The sequence below is a fragment of the Micropterus dolomieu genome, linkage group LG12 (assembly GCF_021292245.1).
Source record: "Micropterus dolomieu isolate WLL.071019.BEF.003 ecotype Adirondacks linkage group LG12, ASM2129224v1, whole genome shotgun sequence".
NCBI classification, from domain to species: domain Eukaryota; kingdom Metazoa; phylum Chordata; class Actinopteri; order Centrarchiformes; family Centrarchidae; genus Micropterus; species Micropterus dolomieu.
Genome location: NC_060161.1, coordinates 20,419,546 through 20,447,364, shown reverse-complemented (window position 1 = coordinate 20,447,364; position 27,819 = coordinate 20,419,546). Strand labels below are relative to the sequence as shown.

Here is a 27,819-nt window from a genome sequence, read left to right as displayed (position 1 = left end):
TGCACAATTTAAATGTAACTTGTCTCAGCGGTGGTTGCAGAGTTTTGGTAAAGTTTGACTTCTCAAGTCTGTTGTTTTTCTTGTTGGCTCATGAAGAACCTTTCAGAACGATCTGTTCTAGTCAGGGAAAGGAAATGGCTTTGCCTGTTATGTTGTACTCCACAGAACCACGACATTATGACTCGCTCCACGTTCGCTCAGACACTCTATCACTGTTCGCCCCCGGCAGCGAACCCAAATGGCTCCAACACCACAGTAAGTAAGAAAGCCTGGCTTTCCTCAAGCTCCTGTGTGTTAGTTTGATACAACAGGGGCCAGCAGGCAGCGACGGAAGTATCACCAAAATGCAAATCCTTATGATCCTTGCTGACTTAAGCAAGCGATGGTGAGATAGTTAAATGTTCACCCTCTTTTCCAAACAAATCTCTGTATTGATGCAGTCACTCTGCTGTGAGACAGCAAATGTCACCTCTGATTTTGCTAAATAAACAAAGCAATCCTGGACACGCTTTGAATGAATTCTTAGGGACAGAGTTATAGATCATGTAGGAATACACAGTAGAAAGTGAGAAAGCCCCTACTCATGTTTGCTTTACTGCATCTGAATCCGTGTAACTGAACCTACAGCAGCCAGTTCCTGTATCTGTAAGTTATGTAAAGCTTGTGCTGAATGGGGGCCCCTGTATCTGAGACCGCTATCACCCAGTAGGCAAATTACTTGAGAACTGGATGTTCCTTGCGGCAGGAGGGAAGAGCTTTGTTTGTTGAAACGCTAAACAAGGTAAATACACAACACCATTAAATCAGGGGACGGCCACGTTCACATCGCCACTCGCCCCACCCCCCTTCACAAATTCTCTCTTTTTTGCATGTTTTGGTCATCCTTAGGGCGTATAGAGATGATGTATGATTCCCATTGTTTACATCTGCTCATGTTAAAAATGAAAAAAAACTCTCAACTGAATGCATACTGCAGTGCATGCGAAACCAGGAACCCTGAGCGACTGAAAAGGCGCACAACGAGGAACACACTGCTAAAGGCATGACAAATACCTGAAAGATGTATTTTACTTTAGAAATGGGTTCAACGGCAGCACAAAACCAACTCCACACCATGACATTCAATTCAAATCACGGGCAACTGGTTATCCACAACACAGACATCAATTGCTTGATTCATCTTTCGTCCAAGATAAAGGAAGTATCCTGAAAGACGAAAGTCGGCCGTTGTCTATTTTTAGATCATATCTTTTCTAGACGTTGGCTGATGCTCACTGTGATGACAGCTTTTTGCAGTTGCAGAAATGACATTGACAGTTATTAACTATGGTACAATTATCAGTCAGGGGGAAAATAAATAAATAAATAACACAACACAATACACCGGCCTGGTTTTTTGAAGATCCTAAATCACAAGGGAGCTGCATCACCCACAAAATGTTAACCCCCCAACCACTCTCACCACCTCCCCAGTCTCACAGCGTGCTAAATGGCAGCTTTGAACCCTAAGCTGCTGCAATAACAGCCTCATTTCTAACTTCAGTTGCCAGGCAAGAAATTCCTTCATTTCTAGAGAAAGTGCTTGGTAATTACATTACGGTGTAAGACTAATTTCTCAATATGCAAACCTCCCAGAGTAAGTGTTACTTGTCATAGATGTAATAAATCATATCATTAAAGCCAAACGATGTGACTTTTGCTGAACTGCTGCATTTAGGTGATAATGCTAAACTACAGTTTATTTAGTTCATGTAGCTCAAATGCTACGCTACACTAACAGTAGCACAAGTGGACAAGAATCAAAGTCAGCAGACTGACTCAGTCATGTGTGCTGTACAGCATGCTAGCTTACATTAGCCACCATAAGCTACTGGTCATACCAGATCAACTACGCCTTTTGCACCAGAACCCCTGAGTGTACTGAACTGACCAATGGTGCGCTGTATTCCCTATGAATTCAACTTTTCATACGAGGAATAATGTGTTATTTCTGCTCTCAAAGGTTTTATAGTCAAAAGTTTTACAACTGACTTGTTTTAAAAGGAGATTTGTGAAAATATATCACGCCTTAAAACCAGATTAACAGATTAAATTAAGTGAAATCATAGCAACACAAACACAATTCAGGAAACTGCATTCATACAGGAGCTACATGAACACACACACAAAAACACACACACACTTGTGTTTTCTTCCCCTGACGCCAGTCAGACCAGTGAAAAGGCAGCCGACCTTTCCATGGAGCCGGCTGGGAAATGGGTAACGCTGCAGTCATGTTTACTGACACTGTGTAAAGTCACCACTATCTCTGCACGCACTACACTTCATTGTTCTTGGGGAGAGAGAGCTGACATTGTCCCTCGGTCCGCCCACTTTTACATTGAGCTTTTGTCGTGGAAAGGGGCAAGTGTGCTTTTTGCCTTATTAATCAATATACTGTACACCCCTGGTTTATTTTCAGGAGCAGCGTAACGCTTATAAACAGACATTCATGAATGCTTGAACAGCTGTGTGGGACGAGGTTTATTACTTTCTCCGGCAGCCCTAACAGACAGGCAGGTGTGGATGTGTTAGATAAACATAAATATATAGATGCGCATTTAGGCCTCCATTTACAAGCTGTGGCACCAAACTGTGTTCTATCAGTGATTGCAGTACAACACCTTGAAACTGTGCTAAAAAAATGAATGCTAATATTTGTATCAGTGACACCTTATTTAACTCATCCTTGATAATCTGCCTGTGAGGGTGTGTGAGTGGAAGCAAAGTGAAGGTGAACGGTTCACAAACCTACTTGTAAATAGAAAAACTAGGATGTGGTTTGAGCTTTTTGGTGGCCTGAGTTTGCTCAGTTGTCATGGAGAGAGTTCAGTTGTTATCACATGATCCACATGTGGGATTTCAGTCACATGACAGCATATGTGGAGGGGAGGGTTTCTTTGCATGGACGGTCAACTGTACTATCTCTGTGACAACTGAGCCACAAGATGCAATTAGCAGACCTTGAGCTAAGATTTTTTTGTCAAATAAGTCTTGTTTTTTTTTGTTTTTTGGCTAAGGTAATTCAAAAAATAGTTGGACATTCACTTGCTTGTCGAGAATTAGATGATCCCACTCTCATATCTATACCTACAATATGAAGCCCGCAGCCAGTTAGCTTAAAGCTTAGCATACAGACTGGAAAAAGGGTGAGACAGGCAACCTGACTTTGTCCACAGGTTATAAAATCTACCTACCAGCAGCACTGAAGCTCACTAATTTACACATTTTATCTTGTTTGTTTAATCTGTACAAAAAAAACAAAAGCATAAAAACACCAATTCCCCTGTTTTTTTAGGAGAGGCTAATAATAATCGCATTTTCCAAAATACTGAACTATCGCCTTTAAAGCCTAGTTTGTGTTTGGAGCTGTGTTTTGTTTGGAGCTTAAAGCAAAACCATAAACAAACCTCCGCAGGCTTGTCAAACAGATCAGCAAGAATGTCGTTGTGAAAACATTTATTTGAAAGTCCTCTCCCGTTACATGTCCAGCAGTTATTACTGCCACCTTGAGCGCTGTGTCTACGTCACTGACAAGGGCTGAGATACTCTCTGAGCGGATAAAAGCAAGTGGTTTCCACAGTAAAAGAAGAATCTCAAACAAAATTAAAGTAATCCACATTTAAAATAAGTAACCACCTTATTTTACCATCTTACTGACACATGAGCGTGGTGTTTTCATTCGATTCAGTCAGGTGGGTTAAAGTAGTAGTACTAGTCACTTATTATGTTAACATTAACAGCATTTACTCACAGTCCGTGTTATCTGTTCTGGTGTTTTAACCCGGGAGCTGCCATATCTTGTTGTTATTTACTCCTTTAGCTGATTTAAATGTAATTAACCTATAATTTAAATTGGGACATGTGCTGCAAATTAGATTCAACTAGGTGCCTCACATAGGCCTACTGGACATTATATCTGCTGCAAAACGTCCACCTACCCTATGTCACAATGTTTATCTGCACTGTCCCTGTTAAATAACCAAACACAAATAAATAGACACAGCTGTTTCTACACATTTTTTCTCTGAATGCATGGGCCTTTATTTACCTTAAGGCGCCTGTCACCTACAAAAAAGCTTGTTAAACAACCAATCAATACTGCATAGTTAAAACAAATGCAAATAGATGGAAATCCTCCTCTTATTAGGTTTATGTCAATAGCACACTTTCACCTGTGGCCTTCTGGCAATGGCCAGCCTGACTTAAATCACCTACCAGTGTAAATATTCAGGTGGGCTTCCTTTGTTATAAGGGACCTGTCATCTTAGAACGTGCCTACATGTGATGCCTACTGACTACACTGCGCGTGTGTGCACTATTATTCACGGGTGTATGGATCGCGGGTGGGCAGGTTACCCTCCACAATATCCCTGAAGACTACCGTTACAGTGAATTTATCCTCGTGCCCCTGGTGAGGATGCTTCCTGCATTCCTGTCATGTCACGCATTGCTCGGCAACGTCGACACAAAATGCATCACTTTCAATTAAAGCCCCTGCGCAGGGTATTCCTCGGCTTCCCCCGAGAAAGCCATTGGGAACAAGAAGACAGGATGAGGGGGAGGAGGAGGGGGGTAATGCTGTATGCGTAAGTAAATTGGAGACACTTGTATCCGACACGGACTGCGCTTACCTGTGGTGGCTACATTTGCAGCATCAGACGAGTGGCTGGGTAGATCATTCGAGTAAGTGCACTCCAAGCCCAGTACCGCATAGATGACGAGTCCACGTAGCAATACATTCAGTACCTTGTGGATGTAACTCATGGTGGAAAAAGATGGTGAAAATCTGGTCATTCGTATCCGTGGGACCGGGAGTGGGGGATTTAAACCACACGCGGGGGGGCGGCAATCCCGACAACAACAACAAAAAAATGATGTCGCGTTCAGACTGGAAAACACATCAATAAGGCAGTAAAAAAAAAAAAAAGAAATAAAAAAAATTAGTCTTTTATTTTTTGGCAGAAGTATAAATACGGTGGTGGCACAAGAAGAAAAAAAAAAAGACACCTGGAAAATGCACCAACTTACGCAGCAGACTAGTTTGCAAAACCTACCGGCTAACAGCTAAAACTGGAGCAGTCATTGCTGTCACAAAACCTCACAGGAGCGTGAAAAACACCCACGAAATAATAGTTCATCGTGGGCCAGCGAGAAGCCAAAGTACTTTGAAAGGAGAACCCTAAACAAAACTAATAGCCTAGCCTCTAATGGCTTTACAGGCTGTTTCAGTGGGGTGCCTGCTGCGAGCTACAAGCCAGACCCCCATATCTAAATGTATCAGTTTTAAAAAATAATAGCTACCAAACAAAACAAAAATACAGACAGCCAAAGAGCAAAGCACATGCAGCCTATCTAAAGGAATTCCCTGTCCAAAACAAAAACAGGCAACAAAAAAAATGGTAGTAGCCTTTTTTGTTTTACCGTGGATATCCGTGAGCTACAAAATAATATCCTGCTGTATTAAATCCTTACGTAGGCCTGTGAGTTGGAAGAAAATAGTCTCTGTACTTCCACGTACAGTATACAAACACCGGGGAAAGCTTCAGCATATTGAACTCGCAGCGTCTCATAGGTCCGCCTCTTCATACCAAAGTAGCAAATCCCATTGCATCAAAACATACATTCGCGTCTTCCTCCGTTTCCCCAAATCCTTCTACCTGTATCAACCGCACACGACATCCGCCTACTGTCCAAATTAAGTTTTTAAATCAGCTCGTCGTGGCTCCGTGTGATACTGTATCATCCTGTCATAATAGCTGCTCGCCGGCTGATGCAGACTAGGGAGGGAGAGCCAAGCGGGGCGGAAGTCAGTATGCAAAATGGTTTGACATCAGGAGAGGAGGAGGAGGAGGGTGGGAATTTAATTTTGCCGCGTGCCGGACACCACTGAAGAGATTTGTTTTTGTTTTTGTTGAATGTTGCGACATTCAGCGAGGCTTTGTTAAGCTGCGGGGCATCACGTCCATGCGGGTTTCATGCAGTGGGAATGGGCAGCACACCTCACTACCGCCGGGTGTTTTAGGTCGAGCTGACAGTCCAAATAACACAATCCTCCACAGAAACTCCGTGCAAGTTTTTCCTCCTGGCTGAGCGCTCTCATTGGCTGGATGGTCCCAACATGGCAGAGCCTGATTGGCTGGTCCAGGCGCCACTTTTTTGTGTGTGCGTGTGTATTTTGAAGATGCTCAGCGCGGGAAATAAAGTGACGTTAAAGAGTAATACCGGTTGGGTTTTATAGCTTTTCATTTTCTTTAGTTTGGAACCATTTGCTGCCGTTATTTTTAGCCATTACAGGGACCTAACTGGAAACCCTGGGTCCATTACAACTACTACTGCTATAATAGTAGCTTAGTAATAAATGCTCTCACCCATCCCCATACTATTCCTTCTGATATTATTATTAACCACTATTCACACCACTACCAAGTGATACCAGCTAATGGTAAGGTTTAAGGTTTAACAATATGTAATTTGGGTGTATTTTGAAAAAGAAAAAGAAAAATAATAATGTAAGTGTAAAGAATCTAATTAGGCCCAACACATGGCCTGCAATTACAATGTTATTGACTTATTAAACCTTAAGTTAAGAATTGTTTTTCAAACGACTCTTTCCAAAGTCAAGAATAAACTTCCTGACAAAGATTGTTTTTTAAATACATAAGAAATTGAATATGGGTTAACCTTCAAGGACGGTGGAAACTACCCATGATGTCACCCATTAAACTTCTTTTTCATGACAGTCAACCAATTGTTGGAACATCTCTAAGGTTTATGGAGCCCTGTTACCATTTCTGTACATTCCTGATCTGTGGAAGGACCTATGTAGCAATGGCGTTGCGCGTACACTAAATTGAGCTTTTTGGTGGCCTGAGAGAAATCAGTTAATTCAGCTGAATCCTCACATTTATCTCCCCCTTCCAAGCTACATGGGTTTAACCCCAATTTCACATCCCTTTGTTTTGGATGTGGTCTAGTTGGGGGGAATTTTCCTTCATTTCGCTTGGCAGTGTAGTAAATTACAGTGAGTTATTTTCCCAATGAATCGTGAGCTATGCCTTTTGGGCAACCTCTCAAATTCTAATCTTACACATAGTCATTCCATCAAGTTTACAGAAATCCTGCCAAAAATGGATTGCAATGAAATGGAAATCAGGGTCTCCCATTGCCCGTTGGATTGTGGCTCTCAGAAGTGAACCACTGCATAGCCTATCTCTGGAAAAGATAACTTACTCAGTATGGAATAAGATACTTTTTTTCTACATGGAGAATCTCACATGATTGAATGATAATCTGCATGGTCCCTACTGTGACCACACTAGTGTCGTAAAGTATACCATTCTGTTAAAGCTACCTCTCAAAGATTTCCTTTTTTATGTAGTTTTACTTACTGTTAGTAGTTACTTTTTTATTTTGTTACGTTCATTTATTTTATCGTCTGTTCGTACAGTCTGTAATGTATAGTGGGCAGTTGTGTATTGTCAGTGTGTGACTGTGAATGGGGCCTGTCAGGGCTAACCCATGCAAACTGGGTGGAGGTTCATTTCAGTATTAGCCTATTTGCTTCATTGTGTTTAAACAACACGTTATGTTTCCATGTTAAAGCCCCAACAAATACAAAGAAGATACAGGATGGTTAAGATTTTGTCAAAGGAAAATTCAATTAACTCACTTACCAACAGATTTAAGTTCCTTCATGCAATCACCCTCACTGAAATGACATGCTCTACTTTCTTACTTTTTTCCTAATATACTTTTGCTTTGTATCTACGGAGGGTTGGCGGTCAGCAGTGTCAGGTGTCTGTCTTTGCCTGTTCGGCTTCTGTTGCATACTGAGCTACTTGATTTTGACGTGAAATCTTCTGACAAATGCTTCTGAGATAGCACTATTAAAATACATGAACTTGAACTTAAAGGTTGCACCGGAGGTGGAGCATTTTCACATAGTGCTGTAGAAATTAAATACCTTCAAATTGTTTTTCCTTTTGATCAGGTATATCTTTAAAAAATTATTTTGTTAGTATTTCATATGCATTTCAATGCAAGACAGGAAAAGAACAGTATATATTTATAAATCTAACCTGAAAGTTGTCATTTTAAATAATCAGTTATGAGAGCACGAAACAACATGCTGCTGTCCAAACACGTATTAAGTTCACTGTACTTGATACAGCTTTCAACGAGAAATCTTTCAGCGGTGGCCAACCTCACAGCGCTGACGGACAGGAGGCACATCTCCCTGCAATGCAACAGGGTCAGCCAGCAGGCGGGGCCTCTGCATGAGTGAACTACACAGTAGGTAATATTTGTCTCAGGAGGAACAGACTCCTGGGGGCCAAAGGAGGTGCGTGATAAACGCTGTTGGGAGTCCTAGTAAACAGGTGGCAGATGTAGCAGGAAGCGGGAGAGAGAGAGAGACGAAAGAGAAGAACGAGCATAATTCGATATGAGCCCGCAGAGGGGGCAGCAGCTAGGAAGGCAGCCAGCAACGAGGGAGGAATTGAGCAGATGCTACATGTGGGAGGAGGCAGTGGGGGTGGGCAGACCATCAAGTCCCTCAATGCTGCTACCCGTCACTTACCCTTCCTGCCTTCTGTAGACATACCTATAGTAAGCTTCCAAAATCCAGTAGGCCCTGTCCAAATATTTACCATCACACAAACTGAGAGAAATATTCACATAAAGCAGCAACGTGCTGACTGTCAAACATTTCAATGTCTTTTAAGGTTTTATACAACAACCCAGAGGATCCAATTCAACAAAACATCATTTTATTTGCAAAGAAAAGAGTTATTTGAGGTCATAATGAACATTAAAATGTGGATGAAAGGCATTGGCACTGACTTACAAAGAACACTGCTGATAATAAATGAAAAAAATTATTTGATTGCATTTAAATCAAAAAGGTGACATACACTGTGTTTTTTTGAAAAACTGTACAAAACAGGTGAATACATTCAGGAATTAAATGCATAATTTATAAATGAAAACTGTTCATAATGAAATAAATACTGGCACTGGAGTTGCTAAATGTCCCTTGAGAGCGATTTCTTCATAAATACAATAAATTATGTGTACACACAGCAGCTTCTAAACATATAAATTACATATTAATCCAGTTTGTGTTTTTTGACTGTTATTTTTCAACACGCTGGCGCAGCTAGTCCAATCTCCTCGTTCATCAGCAGCAGCATTATCTAATAGTGTTACAAGCAGGAGCTAAAGCGCAAAATAAATTGCAAGAGCTAATTAACACTTCATTAGCCAAGCTTGGAGATGTTACTGTTGTTCTCTCGGAATACAATTACTGTTCCATGCAACTCATCACCTGACGAGCTACTCAGATGATCCCAGCACTGCTGTGGGTATCATCTTTCCTGCAGAGCATATGGCGTAAGGAGGTTAATTTAACCTTACTGGTTTGTAGGCTATACTTACAATATCTAACAACACAATAACATGATACAGGGTATTCACTATTTATGGTGCATACACGCTAAAGAGGAGTTTGGCTTTTCGCTTGAACCAGTGCAAGATTAAGTGTGTAATGCATGTGTTCCTTCATTTCTTGATGTCCTTGATATTTAGCCTGGCATTTCTTGATGGATGGTTAATAGTGTTGGTGTGGTTATGGCATTTTTTGAGCATCTCTTTATCCGCCAAGTGTACACATGTACGTACCACGACTCACACACTGTAGCTTCCTTGCTCCTCAGATGGCGGTGGCAAATAGAAAGATCTGGATGAGCGGCATGACCTTCAGAGTTGAAAGGTCAGCGAGGACAGCCTGTCGTGTGCCAAACAAAAACACAAATAAGATTCTAAAGTCATCTAAATCCACGCCCCTCCTGACCAAAGGAATCTTACCTTAGCCCGCTAAGCCCATGAGAAGGGCCATAAAGCACACCCTCCCCCGTCTCAAGAGACATATTTCAAGATTTAAAAAAAGAACCACGCAGAGCGACATGCATAATGATGATGCAGGATCCTTGGGAAGCGACAATCCTTGCTTAATCGTACACCTCTCCCCACTCTGTCCTTTTGGGATCGGTGGGAGATTAAATTTAGGGACCCTATCTTGTTTAAAGAGAGGGTTTAATGTTTCAACGCTGGGTTTGAGGTTCTAAATATAAGATAAGGAGCAGTATGTTATGATATCTTCTCTCTGCTGGGGCAGGTGGTAAATGAGTAAGCAAATAGTGCCGGCCAGCGTCTTAGAGCAGCAGATCAGCCTGTCGCCCCAATGCGTCATATTGTAGTTTAACCCCTTCACCCTCAAGGCAGGAAGAGGGGGCTGTCATTGTATGGTTTACTCTTGGTTTCAGTGATATGATAGTGGGATCACAGTATTGGAGCGGTTTATAGTGCAGGCATTACTGGTTAGTGTAATAATGCAACATGAGTGACAGTGCCGAAGCTGTGCATGCATGCCCATGTCTTTAGGAAATAGCAAGTTTGTTCCTTTTCAGTGGAGGTGGTGTTGGGATATGGCGGCAGGGGACTCAGGGAGTGTTGGCGGGCTGGTAGACAGGGCGGGGTAAGAGGGTGAAGGTTCTTAAGTGTCTAGCCAGCCGTTTTTTTAAACATGTGCATGCAGAAGACTGAGTTACTGTTACTGGCTGGTCATCACTGACTATTTACAGCCGTCCAGGACTATGTGGGGGGACAGGGAGAGGACTGGAGTTTCAAACACACACACACACACAAGTCTAATGCGAGATGGACATACCTCAGCTGAAGCCAGTGACGTCACTTCCATCAGGTTCTCGGCGCGGAAGGCAAACACAGAAGCTGCTAGAACTGGAGTGTGTGTGTGTAGAGGGGTATTCAGAGAGCACCAGAAGTAATAGAAGAGAATTAGAGGATATCATTCAGAGGAAAGAGGAGGTTAAAATAAAGGGAGATGGGTTAAATAATGGAGTGGAATGAGAAAATGAAAGAAAAAGAGGATGTCAGATTGTTAATACCGTCCGTACAAATATCAGGGCTATATGAGTGCAACAACTCTCACCTGCAACTACCTCCAGTGAATCATATCCCAGGATTCGGTCCCACAGAAGAAGCAGCTGGTCTGTAGACAGATAGCCAGAAAAGGCCCGCACCATCCACTTAAAGGCGATACGCAACCTGGAGACAAAACCATCACATCTGTTTGCATAGCTGACACGTGATGGCTTCCAGAGGTGGAGGTCTACAGTGAGAGAAAAGTGAGAACTAACCACGGACATTCAAATGAAACTTCTTTAATTTGTTCCCCATTATCTCTTTTTTTATCCATGAATGTGTTTCATTGTTTTTATTCTTTAAGTTATGAAATTGTGATTCCAGTGATTAACCACAAGATGGCTGTAGCTCACAACTACTGCACGACTGCAATGACACTGCAGCGCCACAAGAACACAAAGCGTCTGTGTGCAGGGTGTATGTGACTCACTGAAACAACAGCTCAGCACAGAAATATGAAGTTAGTGATATATGAATTAGTTAACGATCCAGATAGGAACAGACAAATGTTGTATGATAGAAAATGCATCTTTTATGGCCAACTTGTGGTGCTGTGAAAAAGATCACGCTGAACATATGACTTCTATGGACCGGACAAGGAAGAAATGCTGTGACAAAGACGAGCACACTGAACTTTCTTCATGAAGGTGGAGACTCTTAGATTTGTCACTGCAGCCAGGCACGTGTGCAGGAAGAACATTCAGGAGAGCATTTTTCCATGGCAAGGACTTAAGTTTCACCGATACTCTGTGGACTGAAATCAATCTTCACTGAACAGGTTTTTGTTGGCATTTAACTGCACGTTCAACGTTTCCATCAAATCACTTTCAGGACTTTAGGATGATCAATTGTCACACTGGAATGTTTTGCACCTTTGGTTCTGTGTCACTTTTATCATCGTGATGAGTAGAGAACATAAGCCCGTCATTTAGTAGTGTTGGTACCAAAGCCTACTGTTGAGCTACACAGGAACACATTAAGCGGTGTGCGGGCTACTCACGGCTGCGCCCCGATCTGTCGAAGGTGGTAGAAGAGCTGAGGCAGGTGGGTCTGGAGCAGACGCTCAAACTGCAGGCACAAAGACACGATACCCTGCGGGAGCACATGTGCACAAGTTAGGTACATGCGTGACGGTGACGTGCAGACATGAACACGCAAGGTGAATAATCAGATCTTGGCATTTGGCGGCTGTCACATGCAAAGATCAGCGAGCTCACCGAGGGCGAGGAGGAGATGGCGTGTAATCTGAAGAAGTAGCGGATGTACATTTCCCTGAATACACTGTACAGCTTGGATGGCTCGTTGTACAAGAAACACAAAGGTGCCACTGCGGGACAAACGTGCACATACACAAATACATATACATACATACACACACACACACACACACACACACACACACACACACACGCTCCCTGTTATATCTTCCTCCTGCAAGTTCAGCTTGAGAATTGAATGTTACCTGGTGCAAAACATACTCACCATACATTGAAAACCCATGAAAAAGGATTACACCTGTTTAAATGATTAAATGGTTTTTCAGTTAACACACAGAAACATTTATTGTATGATCAGTGTAGATAAGAAATATATTTTAGTCCTCAGACAAAACGCTCACAGACATCTAACATACTTTACGTGAATAAGTAAGAAAATGTCATTATTATATAAAATAATATGATGTGAATGTCAAGTTGCAGGCTCACCGTTGGGAGGATAAACAACAGCACTCTCTTCATCTCCTGTCTTCCCTGATAGACGGACACGCAGACATCAATAACAAAGACCTACAGCGTGTGTGTGTGTGTGTGTGTGTGTGTGTGTGTGTGTGTGTGTGTGTGTGTGCCCTCATTACTACGGTCATACACATACGCACACAGATTAGACAAGGTCATCTGAGTGAAGATGCATTCAGGTGAGTTCATGTGAAGTGTGTCTAAGTGTTTGTGTGTGTACATCATCTCACCCTGAATGTAGGATTTGGGAGGAGTGGCACTGTTGTATTTGAAGTGATCCAAGACGGCGGTGTCCCGAGAGAAACACAGCAACACCTGGGAACACACAGGTTTTGTACTGAGCATGCTCACACCACACACACACACTTTTATTTATAACTAGTGCAGGGCCCGTTCACAGGGTCGATGCAACGCCTCACCGCGTTTTTTAGATAGTCCGATGGCTTGTTCAGACTGTGCATCCTTGCACTGTACTAGTACTACTGTACTAGTTTAATCAAAGTTTATTCATTCAAAACACGTCGCCTGTCCGAATGGCACTAAATGCGAACCTGCACTCCCTCTGGTCCGCAGCAACACACATGTGAGGTCAATTGGATGAATGGTTCTCGACATAATCGAAATACAATCACAAACACACACACAGATTCCTGCCATTATTAGAGAGATGTTGTAAGGATGTTTAACCTAACCTCCTCTGTCACACACACACACACACACACACTCACACGTATGTATGGATTACATGCCCAATATATAATATTAACTATGCCTGAACACAGGGGATAAGGGAGACAGTAGCTAATACCCGCAGTCCAGCTTTAAGTGTCTATCATCTGTACTGGAAGTGTGTTTGTCTGTTTGTGATATATTGTATACTAGGAGACATTCTCGCAGGATGGAGTTTAAAATGAGAAAGTGGGTGTATATATGCTATGTCCGTAGATGTCACAGCTCAGTATATGTTTTATCTACTTAATGTTGTCTGAAACAGAAAGCTTTTTATTGAGTCTAAACTCTGTTTTGTGGCGGTACCTAATCAGGTGGAGAATTATTCTTTATCTATTTCCTATATTTAAAGGCATTTCTTTTAATAAACCGTAAAGGAACACATCATAAAAAGCCACAAAGTGACTTCTCTTCAAACATTTCTGGGAAACTGCACTTCTTAAGGACTTCCTACACTTTCCTCTTGCATAACTACACCGGCGTGAATCCACGCTCACCCCACAATGACTGGATTCTTTCACTGCCTAGTGAGTGTACCATCAGTCAATATTGACAGTCGTACTGGGGCTTTGTTCTTGCTACACCTGTGTACTCATCGCTTAGCCACCAAGGAGAATGACACGTTAACAGCTGCTGACTAAACCGGTTGCCGAGTACATTTTCTTGTTTATCAGCTGGGCACTGAAGACAAACAGAGCAGTGACTACCAGAGAGGCTGATGATGACAGGTTGTTGCCTTGTCTGGGCAGAATGCTGCCATACAGTAACCCTCCTCACATGACAGGGAAGTGACCCAAGTTTAAATGTTGGGGGCAGTCAAATAATTCATGAGTGATGTTTAATCTCTCGTGTCCCCTTTTATTTTTGAACAGTCAGTTATTGTATTTGATACTTGTGGGAACTATGCTGAACTGCCGGCTTCTTAATAGAGGTACTATTAGTCTTATAAAATCAACTGAGAATCAAGCCTCCACGGTTTGGAAACAGAAATGTGATGACAGTTTTGGGGTGCTGTGCTTATAATGCCAGGACACCATCAATAAACTCTGATCAAACCACACCCACAATCATCCACACAATGATACAGATTAGATGAGGGTTTTTTTATATAATAAGTAAGGTTAATTTTTTATGGATATTTTGCTGTTATAGAGAAGTTTTCAGGGGCTTTTTAAGCAAGAGTACTGGTACGGTGAGTGATGAGAGACGCAGAGCTGAACTGTGAGAGAATACTACCTGATAGAGGAAGTCTTCAAACACAAAGTAGTAGTCATCATTACTGGCAGTGAGCTTCACATCCTGGTGGGCAGAGCATTTGGAATTCAGGTTTTATCTCAAATGTCATAAATAGTTTCACTAATGTTAGAAACAACTGTTTACAACAGAAGCACTGGTAATGTGTATAGGGGGATTGTGTGAACCTTATCAGACAACACGCAGGAAAATATTTCCAGAAAACAACTTTGGTATCAACATTTATGTTACGCAGGGTAAATGTTTTGGTGATGGTACTCATAAATTCAACAGAAATCCAAAGCTTTCGGTATTTGTTAATTTACTGTAGCAGGTTGCCTATGCAGCTTCACAGACATAAACAGCGGCGGTGTAGAGGAGTGTACCTTATAGATAAGGTTGTCCACCAGCAGGTCGTGTTGTATGACTCCAGCCATTAGCTGTTCGTAGTGCATCACATCCTGAAACGGCAGAGATGCAACATGTTTTGAGTGTTTAATAACTCTGGACAAAAATGTGTTAGTTCCAGGTCTCTGATAAATACGGTAAGTAAAAGATCGCCTTCTTTACAGACGCTGCTGAATCAACTTGATGTATTATGACACTGATGACAGAAGGATTAAACCAAACTTAACGGAAGGGTGTCGTTTTCCCGACCACCTGCTTAAACTCAAATGCGTCTCCGGTTTGAGACAGGTTATCATAAATGAATAACAGGCAACAGTGTGGAAGAGCGATAAAAATGTTCTCTATGACAGTTGTGAAACACTTTGGCAGTGATCAGCACTGCGGATGTGAGGAGAACTGAAACAGAGATGGTCATTTTGACAGCTGAGGTACAACATTGAAACCATTGCAGTTATACGGACAGCACCAGTGGAAGAGAATTAAAAGAAGCTAAAAAAAATACTTAAATTTGAATATATATATATATATCTCTATCTTAGAGATTAGGGTCATGGCAGTTCACTATTGCTGTATTTTGCACTCCTCAAATTCACACTGCATACACGGCCAGAGCCGAGCGAACACTCTCCAGACCTCAGTTAGGTCCCTGTACCTCTCCCACGGAGAATTCAATCTTCACATCACAAGCATCGTTTTATCAACTTGGCCTCAACAGGAGACTCGGTACTCCGGCGTTTACACAGCACTTTGCCACACAGGCAGGCAGCTGCTCTGTTTGGGCTAACTGTTCTAAATCCGCAGCATTTGATTATCTTGGCGTTTGTCACAGTGAACTAAGGTAAACAGGAAAGGGGCTAATACACAGATTATGTAGAAGTTGTCGGTCAGTTGATGTCCCATGTGTTGGTTTTCTACTGTACAGTATAAATCCGGAGACACAAAATGAACAGCACAATGGGAATTCTAAAAGGCCCAAAATAAGCCCCGACCATTAACTGCAAAAATTACTGCAGTTGTAATGATGACTGTAATAATTGTAAACATGCAGTCTGGGAATCACTGCAGCTGTGTGTGCACGGCTGCTTTATAACAAACACTGACAGCTGACAGCCGCTAACCAGGGTGCTACTCAGCTGTGTGTGTGTGTATATGGTACCTGTGGCTGGTTTGTACAGTTGAGGATGAGGGCCCACAGGTCTGCACGGAGCCCGGTGGGGCAGCCCTGCCTGCTGTACTGCTGCGCTGCTGCGCTGTCCTGCTCCTCAAGCACTAGACCAAAAAAGAGAGAAAACACAAAAGAGAATGACAGAATGGTGCATCAGGCAGAATATGCAACTGCGTTTTTGTCTTCCCTTTCTGTTGTGTTTTTATTTTTAGTCAACTGTTACTGGTGCGCTGTCTTGGCCAGGTCTCCCTAGGAAAACATATTTCAGTGTCAAGGGACATTCTGGTTAAATTAAGGTTAAAGATGCTTTTATAGGTTAGCATAGCTTAATGACTTTCTTGGCCAGGAGATGTTACTTTGTGGAGTCTGTGGGGAGTTTGTTATCTCGCGAGGATGAAAACAATTCCCAAGAAGTCTCACAAATCTGGACAACCGCTCCACCATCTATAAAGGTCTATAGATATCTATAATATCTATACGTATATAGCTGACATTGCTCAGTCAGCTAACTGGCTCTACTTGTACTACTGTTACAGAACATTTTACAGCGTTTACAGAACATTGCCATTACTCAGTGACCTCCACTGGCTACCCGTTGCCTCCCAAATCAAATTCAAGTCACTAATGGTTGCATACAGAGTGACTACTGGGTCTGCAGCCATCTACCTAAACTTCATAATACGAGCTTACGTTCCTTCGTGGCCACTGAGTTCCTCCAACAAACGCCCTCTGGCTCTACCATCCCTACACACAAAGCAATCTCTGTCCCTGTTCTCATCTGTGACACCACGATGGTGGAACCAGCTACAACACGCCATCAGAGCAGGACGTCCCTCTCAAACTTCAAGAAGCTCTTGAAAACTCATCTCTTCAGAGAACTTTTTCTCTTATAACACCTCTAACCCCTAACATCTTACATGAACTTCCTGTGCTCTTCTTCTTCTATCCCCATACAATTATCTTGTATTGATTTAACTTTTACTCCTTTCCCTTGGTATTTATCCCATTGTTGCCATACATGCTATTAGCTCTTACTAGTATTTACTGCTGCTCTTACTAGTGTCTGCTGTCACTTGTAGATCTCGTGCTGTTTTGATGCTTGTATGTTATTCCTCAAATGTAAGTCGCTTTGGATAAAAGCGTCTGCCAAATGAATAAATGTAAATGTTTTAACATTACCCCATAATTGTCACTTGTGTTCACTGTCTAGAAAAAATTACATATTATTGCTTTGAAGGAAAACTACAATGCTAAAAAACTGGAAGAACAATGCTGAAATTTAAAACCAACCACCTGACTGACGAGAATCAAGAGAAAGCCCCGTGGCTTCCTGGGAGAATGACATAATATGTACAAACAGCAGAATCATCCAAAATGGTACAGAGCCAACTGAATCTGCTGGGAAAATTAACACCTGCCCGAGTGACGAGCAGGCGGTTCGAACTGTTAAGAGGTTTGTTTTCTCCAAGAAAACTTGGAAAGCATGACCCCCATTAGGAGAGAAATAAAACATCCTTCAATAGGGACGACAGAACCACAACAAATATGTCACATATGACACTGTTTAAATAAATAGAGTGGGAAATGTTTTATGGCCTTGCCCAAACTTCATTATAACCCTGCAAAATGCATCATCAACAACAACAAAAAATCATAATACAGACTGTCCCATAATGGTGATCATTGCATAACTTTCCAGAAAACTCTCAGGCACATGCTGGAAACAATCTCTCCCACATCTCCATTCAACCCTAAATCCCTGTTGTGACAGTAGCCAAAAACACACAGTCCTTGACTTAAGGTGCTGGCCAGTCATAACATAAACGAACACACTCCTCCGCTCTTAAATTTCCTATTGGAGTGCACTTAACACTCAGCCTGGAATATAACTCGCAGCTCGGCAGCCAACGCACAGCCAACAGAGGGTAAAAGTAGCGGACCAGGGCCTTGTAGCTGTGTGTATAAAATACAGCATGTGTTTTTAAGACTCTTGTCGATTGATGTGTGATTGGTGTCCATAATAAGGTTGGTGTTTACACTAGGTTCATAGCAGAGCAATGAGATAAGAGTTAAAGTGCCTCTAGTGCCGATTGAGGCACCTGAAGGGGGCAAAGAGGAGGATTCACTAATGGGAGGAGCTGACCATGTGGTGGTCAGTGATTGAGTCAGACATTTCTAAATGTACTGGATGTATTACTTCATGCATGTATACTCTATATATATGACGTTTTTTACTTTTTATAGCAGTGCTTATAAAAAGTATTCACTTCTTTAGCAGGTCTTTTTGATTTGTTTTGAAAGATTTATTCGAAGAGGATATAATTAGATTGTTTTATATTTATCTCCCGAAAAAGACTCTTTAATGTAAAAATAAAAACAGATTTCTAAAAGGTCTAAATTAAGTTCAAATATAAAACACAAAATTACATAACACAAGCCAGACAGACAAGGTTTAATATCCAGGTAAAGCTTGGCCCCGTTTTACCTGTTTGCAGGTCTAGTATTTGTACTTCATTTGATCCGTTTGTAGGGAAAATGTCCCACATTTATGCAATTACATACTACAATTAAAGAGTTAGAACAACAGAACCAAACACTAACCTTTTTTCCCAATTTGAACATAATCGTTTTCAAATAAGTCTGCAGAAAGAAAGAGCAAAACAGATGCGTCAATAATCGTCTGGTAGTGGCTCCGTTTTTCAAACCAGTGCTATCTCTCTGATTTACAAACACGGACATGGTGTATACGATTCTGTTTAAAGCCTAAACACCAGGCTGTAACAATGTCAATATCTGGACTTAACAAAGATATTGTTGGAGAAAACCCAGACAGCCATGTGGCACAGGAAGGGAACACGGGCAGATATGGGCCAGAGTGGTATGCTCGCCATTAAAAACCAGGGTTCATTACGTAAACAGATTTATTTCTGTGTTCATAGAATAATAAATGTGTTTAGGTCTGATGTGAAAAATGTGCTGAATGGACATCTCTTTATTACCAATTATACATCATATGCTATATATTCGACAGGACCAAAAGTCATTCAGAGGTTAAATACTGTAAAAAGGAATTTAGGCTGCCAAATGTACAAACCAGTATCACAAAAGGGAAATTATTTAGCTAAGACATAATGTCCTGCATGCCACATTTCATGGTGACAGGATGCCGAAACTATTGAACTAGCTGACTTTTAGAGGAATAGTTTAAAGCTACTGCCAGCAGCTGGATATCTTAGCTTAGCTTAGCACACAGACTAGAGTCTCTGCTAGTTACCCAGTGACCTCACAGTGAAGAACACAACCCCACCTTCAGGGGTGCCAGTAGGTTGATTTTTTTTAAGTTTGGACCGGTCCAGGCTGGCTGGTTCCCCTTGTTTCCAGTCTTTATGCTAAGCTAAGCTAACCAGTCACTGGCTCCAGGTACATGTTTACCGTACCGACACGAGAGTGGCATCAATTGTTTGATCTAACTCTCAGAAAGAAAACAAATGAGCGTATTTCTCAAAATGTTACACTGTTCCTTTAACTGCAGTGGAGCACAAAGAAGAGGATTCGCTTCTTTTTATGAATACCTGGATGGATGTGTGCATGGTCATCAATCCCCAATTGCCCAGTGGTCAGGCTGAGCTCTGAATAGGCCTGTCTCTGAGAAAAAAAGTGTAGATTTTAAATCCATTGTGCATTTCCTAGGGCAGCTCAACAGGATGTATTGTTATATGCGTTGAACAATGTTAAGCTAAGACACACACAGTCACAGTGATGCACACAGGTGTCCCTACCAGCTGTGGAATGTCCCTGACATTGAGGGGAACCTGGATGAGACCCCAGTGGCTCCTGGCGCTGATGTCCTCGCTCCTATCATGATTCGGGTTCCGCAAGCTGATTAACACCTGTGTACAAAGCAATAATGTAGTTTAACGGAATACATTTTTTATACTTAAAGTTTCAACTTTTCTTTATCTCAAAAATATATAATAAATAATAATATAATAAAATACACTGAATACTCTGAGCTGCTTACCTCCAGAAAGTCTTTAGGGGCGTAAACAGGTCTAAAACGACTTAAATCTGTAGCGACACAAAGACATTAATGTATCTCTATAACACCTTAGTTGACAGTACCACTTACACTTTGGAAGTGGTACTTCCAGCTGCTCCATGTACACAATGTTTGCGTATGTTATTTCAGCACAGATTTAACAGATATAAAAAGTAGACTATACAAATGAATCCAACCACACAGTCCATTTAACCAACTTGGCCTTGAACTACTTCAAAACATATCTGTGACACTTTGCCAGATCCGGCCGTTCCTAAAACAGTCGAAAGAACAGCAGTGGGCCGCTTTAAGAGGGATTTCCATCCACTGTCTTTCGGAACGCTGCAGTAAATTCAAGTGCTGTGTCATCCCCAGAATGAGGGCACATTAAGGTTTGGATGGAAGGAGGGGTGCTGCTCCTTATCGCAGCTCCGTTGAAGGAGTCTGGACAGCTTCTGTATTCACAGTCCAAAGTGTTTATAGCCAGGGGACGGCACATCCTAAATGTTATTATACGCCACTGAGCTGTGATAGCATTGTTAGGACACAAGGATACCATGTTCTTTGTAAATTTACCGGCGTGAAGGGCAAATGGTTGGTTCACTGCGAGCCAACGATGCAGCTTTCATAGTTTAGGTATCTAAAACTAAATGCAATATATAAAAATAAAAATGTATAGTTATAACGCTTGGACAATAGCAATTACATTCAACACTGAACCAGCTCAAGGGCTAATAATTACTGTGGCTCTAGGCAGCTCAAGGCGTCAATGTCTATATGTACTGTTAGCTGTTATTCCCAGCCAAAGGCTGTGATTTAGACCTGATATACAATCCCCTCCAAAGGTATTGGAACAGTAAGGCAAATTCCTTTGTTTTTGTTGTTCACTGAAGACTTTTGGGTTTAAGATCAAAAACGAGTTCAGAATTTCAGCTTTTATTTCCTGGTATTCACATCTAGATGTGTTAAACAACTGATGACATATCGCCATTTGTATTAGACCACAGCATTCTTAGGTGAGCAAAAGTAATGGAACAAATAATCTTAAAGTAAATAACATTTAATATTTGGTGGCATATCCCTTACTTGCAATAACTGACTCAAGCCTGCGACCCATCGACATCACCAAACTGTTGCATTCTTCATTTGTGATGCTATTCCAGGCTTTTACCGCAGCTTCTTTCAGTTTGTTTCGGGGTGTTTCTCCCTTCAGTCTCCTCTTAAGGAGGTGAAATGCATGCTATATTGGGTTAAGGTCAGGTGATTGACTTGGCCAGTCTAAAACCTTCCACTTTTCCCCTGATGAAGTCCTTTGTTTTGTTGGCAGTGTGCTTTGAGTCATTGTCATGCTGCATGATAAACTTCCTCCCGATTAGTTTCAATGCATTTCTCCATAAATTAGCAGACAAAATGTTTCTGTACACTGCTACCTTCATCAGTTACATCATCAATAAATATTAATGAGCCTGTTCCAGAAGCAGCCATGCACGCCCAAGCCATGACAGTACCTCCACCATGCTTCACAGATGAGCTTGTAAGCATAAGATTGTGTTACTGAACTTTTGTTGCTCATGTCTGTACTTCTTCAGTCTGGCCTTCCGATTCTTCCTGCTGCTGAGTGGTTTGCATCTTGTGGTGTGGCCCCTAGATTTCTGCTCTCTGAGTCTTCTTCCAACAGTGGATTGTGATACCTTCACCCCTGCACTGTGGAGGTCGTTGGTGATGTCACTTACTGATGTTTTGGGGGTTTTCTTCACAGCTCTCACGATCTTTCTGTCATCAACTACTACTACTACTCTCAGCTTGACAATGGCTTGCTTTTCTCCCATAGACAGCTCTCTGGTCTTCATGTTGGTTCATCTTCTTTAACAGGAAATGCAGTCTGTATAGGTTTGAACCAAGGATGAAAATTAGACTAGTCATGCAGAGCTATTTAATGTTTGGACAATCAACCTAAAAGGCAACACCTGGGCAACAAGAAACATCTGTCAGTCACATGTTCCAATAGTTTTGCTCACTTGAAAAATGGGTGGGTTCAAACAAGGGAGGTATGTCCTGAGTTGTTTAACACATACCCGGAAATGAGAGCTGAAATTCTGAACTCTTGTCTCATAGTCATCTTTTGATCTTAAACCCAACTGTCTTCAGTGAACAACAAAAACAAAGGAATTTGCCTTATCGTTCCAATACTTTTGTTACTGTAATCTAACAGCTATTTGTAAAGACAGAAAACCAGAATGAACATCTGGAAACTACACTACATATGTCAGCTGTTGCAGAGTTGCGCCCAGTTGCCAAGAAAACCTTCCCTGGACAAATACCGGTTAAAAAGCAAACAGGGAAGTGGTAGATCAGGTTCAGAGATGTGTTAAGTTGATGTAAAATACACCAGTGTATGACCGATGCACCAGCACACACACGCATCAACACTAATCTTTCTTAAAAGGCAGATTGCCCCGGGCCAAACCCCTGGGTAATGTCTTGAGACCTGGTTCATCTGTGCCCATCTCGTTCCATTTGCTGGCGAGCTCCCTCTGCTCCGCTGCGGGCCTCTGTGGTGTGGGGGGCATAAACAGAGGATTTCAACAAAGCACACAGCGAAAACACAACCAATCTTGAAAATGTCACATAGGAAAAATGGCGTTCTTTGGTCAGGAACACAATCACATGTGCACAGAACCAAATAATAGAACTGATAAACAAATTCCAAGGTATCACTCAACAGCTCCTGCATCATTGCTAACAGGTCTAACTAGCTCTGGGCTACAGTCAAACAAATCAGAGCGCAGTCAGCTTGGGGTCAATAGAATAATAATAAAAAGATGCACTATGCTAAAAAATCATGTTAAAACAATACCATATGACCAAAAGGCAATGCTACGAAGGTCTTTGCACTGGAGAAGATGCTGCCAGAGAATCTGAGTTAAGAGCTGTTGTAATTACGCTGCATTAGCTGTGATTGACAATATTTTAGCTACCATGCGAGCCAGAGGCACTTCAAGCTCTGTACTCATGCTGTTCAGGCTTTTGAGGACACGCTTCTCCCAGCTGGCCTGTGTAAGAGAGCGCACACACACACACACACACACACACACACACAGAGACACTTGGTTGGCTTCAGATACCCTGTTACAAAAACAAAAAAACGGTCTGCGTCTTTGAATTCGACAGGGCAAAAACAGACAAGAGTCAGAGAGGTAGAAGAAGAATAAGCGCGGAGTGACGGAGATTAGAGGAGACAGACTGACCTGTGCCTTGCGCATATAGGCCAGCGGCTCTTTGAGATGCTCTGGAGGAGCCGCGGGATGGCTCGGGGGCAGCTGGCTTGAATAAGCAGACACAAAAGTACAATAGGAGAAGAGTTTATCAAGTACAGTAAATACATCAAAATGCAGCTGTGTTTTTACCCCCCCAAACAATTAATACAAAAAAATAAGTGCTTGACAGAAGCAAGCTTTTAGACTAATGGCACTAAAATGTTAAGATTTTTCTTGAAAACAGTCGTTTATCATTAGTGCCCAGCACGTAGAGCTCAGATGAGTCAGAACGCATCCCCACCACATGCAGATATTGTCTCATGTCTTTTCCGCATGAAGCTCCGGGCGTACCGAATGACTCAAGATCTCTGGGCATATTGAATGATTCAATGTCTCAGTGCGTTCAACCTTATCCAAACACCTATAAGAGCACATAGGGCTGACTAACGGCCAAGGAGGCATTAATCAACGTTATATGTCATATGTTGAGGAACACTTCTCAAAGCTGTTTGTTGAAGCTAAAAGAGTTTTCGCGCGACTGCACTGTGCTGTACATTTCTCTAAAAACAATGCAAAAACGTGTACAAAAAGCGGCGCAGGGCAACTCTGCATCCAAATTCTAAAATTTATTAACAAAAACTCAACACACTGCGCACAAACTGCATGTCTACCAAGTGTGTGATACTTAAACTTTGTCCTAGTTCTTACACATTTTTCCAACAATGTACAGTATATGCACATAAAAAAAGACTTTAAAACTTTTTACAATATAAGGCAATGCTTCACCTGGCCAGTGGGATGTTTGTCAGGTTAAATGCATGAAAGGCCTTAAACACAGACATGTTCAATTTAACTACCAAAATAAACACGTATACAGGTGAAACTCGAAAAATTAGCATATCGTGCAAAAGTTCATTTATTTCAGTAATTCAACTGAAAAGGTGAAACTAATATATTATATGGACTCATTACATGCAAAGTGAGATATTTCAAGCCTTTATTTGATGTAATTTCGATAATTATTGCGTACAGCTTATGAAAACCCCAAATTCAAAATTATAATATTACATGAAATCAATAAAAAAAAAAGGATTTTAAATACAGAAATGTCAGCCCTCTGAAAACTATAATCATGCATATGTACTCAGTTCTTGGTTTGGGCCCCTTTTGCATGAATTACTGCCTCAATGCGGCGTAGCATGGATGCTATCAGCCTGTGGCACTGCTGAGGTGTTATGGAAGACCAGGATGCTTCAATAGCGGCCTTCAGCTCTTCTGCATTGTTCGGTCTCATGTCTTTCATCTTTCTCTTGGCAATGCCCCATAGATTCTCTATGGGGTTCAGGTCAGGCGAGTTTGCTGGCCAATCAAGCACAGTAATCCCATGGGCATTGAACCAGGTTTTGGTACTTTTGGTAGTGTGGGCAAGTGCCAAGTCCTGCTGCAAAATGAAGTCAGCATCTCCATAAAGCTCGTCTGCTGAAGGAAGCATAAAGTGCTCTAAAATGTCCTGGTAGACGGCTGCGCAGACTCTGGACTTATTAAAGAACAGTGGACCAACACCAGCAGATGACATGGCTCCCCAAACCAACAGACTGTGGAAACTTCACACTGGACTTCAAGCATCTTGGATTGTGTGCCTCTCTGTTCTTCCTCCAGACTCTGGGACCTTGGTTTCCAAATGAGATGCAAAATTTGCTCTCATCAGAAAAGAGGACTTTGGACCACTGAGAAACAGACCAGTTCTTTTTTTCTTTAGCCCAGGTAAGATGCTTCTGACATTGTTTAGTGTTCAGGAGCGGTTTGACAAGAGGAATACGACATTTGAAGCCCATGTCCATGTACGGTCATCCCTGCTGCTTGTGCACCTTTTTCTTCCACACTTTTCCCTTCCACTTAACTTTCTATTAATGTGCCTTGATACAGCACTTTGAGAACATCCAACTTCTTTTGCAATTACCTTTTGAGGCTTTCCCTCCTTGTGGAGGGTGTGAATGATGGTTTTCTGCACAACTGTCAGGTCAGCAGTCTTCCCCATGATTGTGAATTCCACTGAACCAGACTGAGAGACCAATTAAAGGCTCAGGAACCCTTTGCAGGTGTTTTGGATTAATTAGCTGATTAGAGTGTGACACTTTGACCCTACAATACTGAACATTTTCACAATATTCTAATTTCCTGACATTTTGAATTTGGGGTTTTCATAAGCTGTAAGCCATAATCATCGAAATTATATCAAATCAAGGCTTGAAATATCTCACTTTGCATGTAATGAGTCTATATAATATATTAGTTTCACTTTTTAAGTTGAATTACTAAAATAAATGAACTTTTGCACGATATGCTAATTTTTTGAGTTTCACCTGTAAACTGTATTTTAATTGTTTAATGGCGTTTCTTGGATGTGGTTATGCGTAACTACATTTATAAACATCCTTCTACCACCCGGCGGCCTGATAGCTCTTGATATGAGTGTATGTGTGTGCGCATTTGCTTTTCGATATACTTGTTTCCATCTATGTTAATTTAGAACAAAGTATAATAACAGGACCAAGAGAGGATAAGTATTCAGTGTTGATGAGAGGGCAGAGCACTCTGCGCTGCTAAGCAGGTGACAGCTTGTGTCACATCTGACGTAGGCATGAGGTTACCCTGAGGTTCTTGAGTGTCTACTGTGCCACTGCATATTTTCAAAGTGTACAGTTGCTAAATATTGAAAATTTCATGCATTTGATGTGACACGCCTCATTTGCAAACCACGTGAATCAAAGTGATTCATACTAGGTGTGTGTGTGTGTGTGTGTGTGTGTGTGTGTGTGTGTATACGAACACCACAAACACCACATTAGCCTGAGTGTAACTTACACATGCAGTTCTCTGTACACTGCATTCTGCAGCTTCCTTTCCCAGCCTGTAAAACAGTAAAATATGTTGTCACCACACAGAAAGAAAAAATAGTTAATATATATATAAAAAGTTATTTTAATTACAATACGCAGCAAAATGTCGTGATGTATGTGTTATACAGTAGCTGAAAATGTGTCATCAACGTGCCCACCTGACGTTTTGAGAAAACTGCGTACGTCCTCTTTAAGGGACTCCAGTTTTATCTCGGGCTGATGTAAACACTCCTAAATGACATTTGGGAAAGGATAAAATAAAGTTGAATAAGTTTTGTAGCTCGAGTGCTTCCTTCTCACATTAGGATAATAAACTAGAAGTACAAATTGTTGGTGAGTCCCTCTGAGGTTGACAGCTGCCTGCTCCGCATCATTAGCCACATGCTAACTCACTCACTTTGGCTTGTCTCTCTATCTGAGAGTGTAAATGGCTTCCCTTCAGCCGCTGCACGATCTGAGCGATGGTCAGGGATAACTCGGTGCCGTCGTCCATCCTCTTTATCAAAGCGAGTTCAGTTTTCCGTCTGAAACGGCACAATTTGATTCACTCTACACTAGAAATTAGCATCCCCTGCAGAGGTTACTTAGCAACTGAGGATGGTCAGTGTGCGTGCAGGGAAAACAAGACAGACACTTTGGTTCCGGGCGGAACGTCCCTGTTATGATGGTGTTTCAGGGCAACGAGAAAGGGTGATAACTTCTCAGTAAAAACGGATCATTAACCACAGTCTTACATCTCCACACGTTGAACATGACACTTACAAATAAGCATTTGTTATTTTTTGAGTGATTTAACTGGTTGAAAAGAAAATGCACACATTTTTAAACATAACGTCCTATTTGAAACACAGTTCACATGTGCTACATGTCAGTGGTGGGACTGAACTAAGTATATTTACTCAAGTACTGTACTATTTTTAGGTATTTATACTAATACAGAAAATTTTCAGATTTCATTGTCCTTCACTACATATGATAGCTTATTATGATTTTTATATTATATTATTATAATAATATATATTATAAAATATAGTGTAAAATCACTATATAGCTCCACCTCAACCAACTAAAATATTAAAATATTGCTTACATACATCAGTTTGAGTAAGTCTCAGGACACTTCTTCCACCACTGATAAATTCACAAATTGGCACATGTGAAAAAAATCATGCTACAGGTAAATGTGGGTTTCCAACATGAGCTAATTTCACCTGTGAATTTCAATCTGGGGCATAACTGAATTACAGTACGAGGAGGTTTCCTTTCTCAGGTAGGCACTATAGGCCACTCATCTATTGTGTTTGATTAC

At 41.5% G+C, this 27,819-nt stretch overlaps 2 protein-coding genes across 10 annotated transcripts in view; both read right to left on the bottom strand.

Annotated features, from left to right (window-relative positions):
* stim2b (stromal interaction molecule 2b) overlaps nucleotides 1-6,058 on the bottom strand; it is a 48,737-nt gene extending 42,679 nt beyond the window's left edge. For 2 of the 5 annotated variants that reach the window (XM_046064839.1, XM_046064841.1), the window contains exons 1-2: nucleotides 5,515-6,058; nucleotides 4,674-4,930 (exon numbers count right to left, since the gene is read on the bottom strand). In XM_046064839.1, the coding sequence (XP_045920795.1) occupies nucleotides 4,674-4,930; nucleotides 5,515-5,612 (355 nt within the window). In that variant the 5' untranslated portion in view covers nucleotides 5,613-6,058. Of the gene's footprint in view, nucleotides 1-4,673 lie in introns of all 5 variants that reach the window. The other 3 variants (XM_046064843.1, XM_046064840.1, XM_046064844.1) reach the window with 3 other exon arrangements.
* A 2,735-nt stretch (nucleotides 6,059-8,793) lies between these two features.
* On the bottom strand, nucleotides 8,794-27,130 carry tbc1d19 (TBC1 domain family, member 19). Of its 5 annotated transcripts, XM_046065633.1 has the most exons (22): nucleotides 26,908-27,130; nucleotides 26,669-26,741; nucleotides 26,476-26,521; nucleotides 23,602-23,677; nucleotides 23,332-23,406; nucleotides 22,842-22,905; nucleotides 20,336-20,382; nucleotides 20,094-20,204; nucleotides 19,887-19,959; nucleotides 18,916-18,954; nucleotides 16,306-16,418; nucleotides 15,128-15,202; nucleotides 14,745-14,807; nucleotides 13,010-13,094; nucleotides 12,750-12,794; nucleotides 12,526-12,558; nucleotides 12,261-12,370; nucleotides 12,044-12,135; nucleotides 11,051-11,166; nucleotides 10,769-10,839; nucleotides 9,721-9,826; nucleotides 8,794-9,416 (listed from the first exon to the last, which is right to left on the bottom strand). In XM_046065633.1, the coding sequence occupies exons 1-21, from the start codon at nucleotides 27,001-27,003 to the stop codon at nucleotides 9,752-9,754; spliced, it is 1,578 nt and encodes a 525-aa protein (XP_045921589.1). In that variant the 5' UTR covers nucleotides 27,004-27,130; the 3' UTR covers nucleotides 8,794-9,416; nucleotides 9,721-9,751. The 5 variants fall into 5 exon arrangements, with proteins under 5 accessions (XP_045921589.1, XP_045921588.1, XP_045921591.1 ...); XM_046065632.1 differs by having other exon boundaries at nucleotides 8,794-9,826; XM_046065635.1 differs by having other exon boundaries at nucleotides 8,794-9,826; nucleotides 23,332-23,479; nucleotides 26,908-26,974.
* Nucleotides 27,131-27,819: the final 689 nt, after the last annotated feature.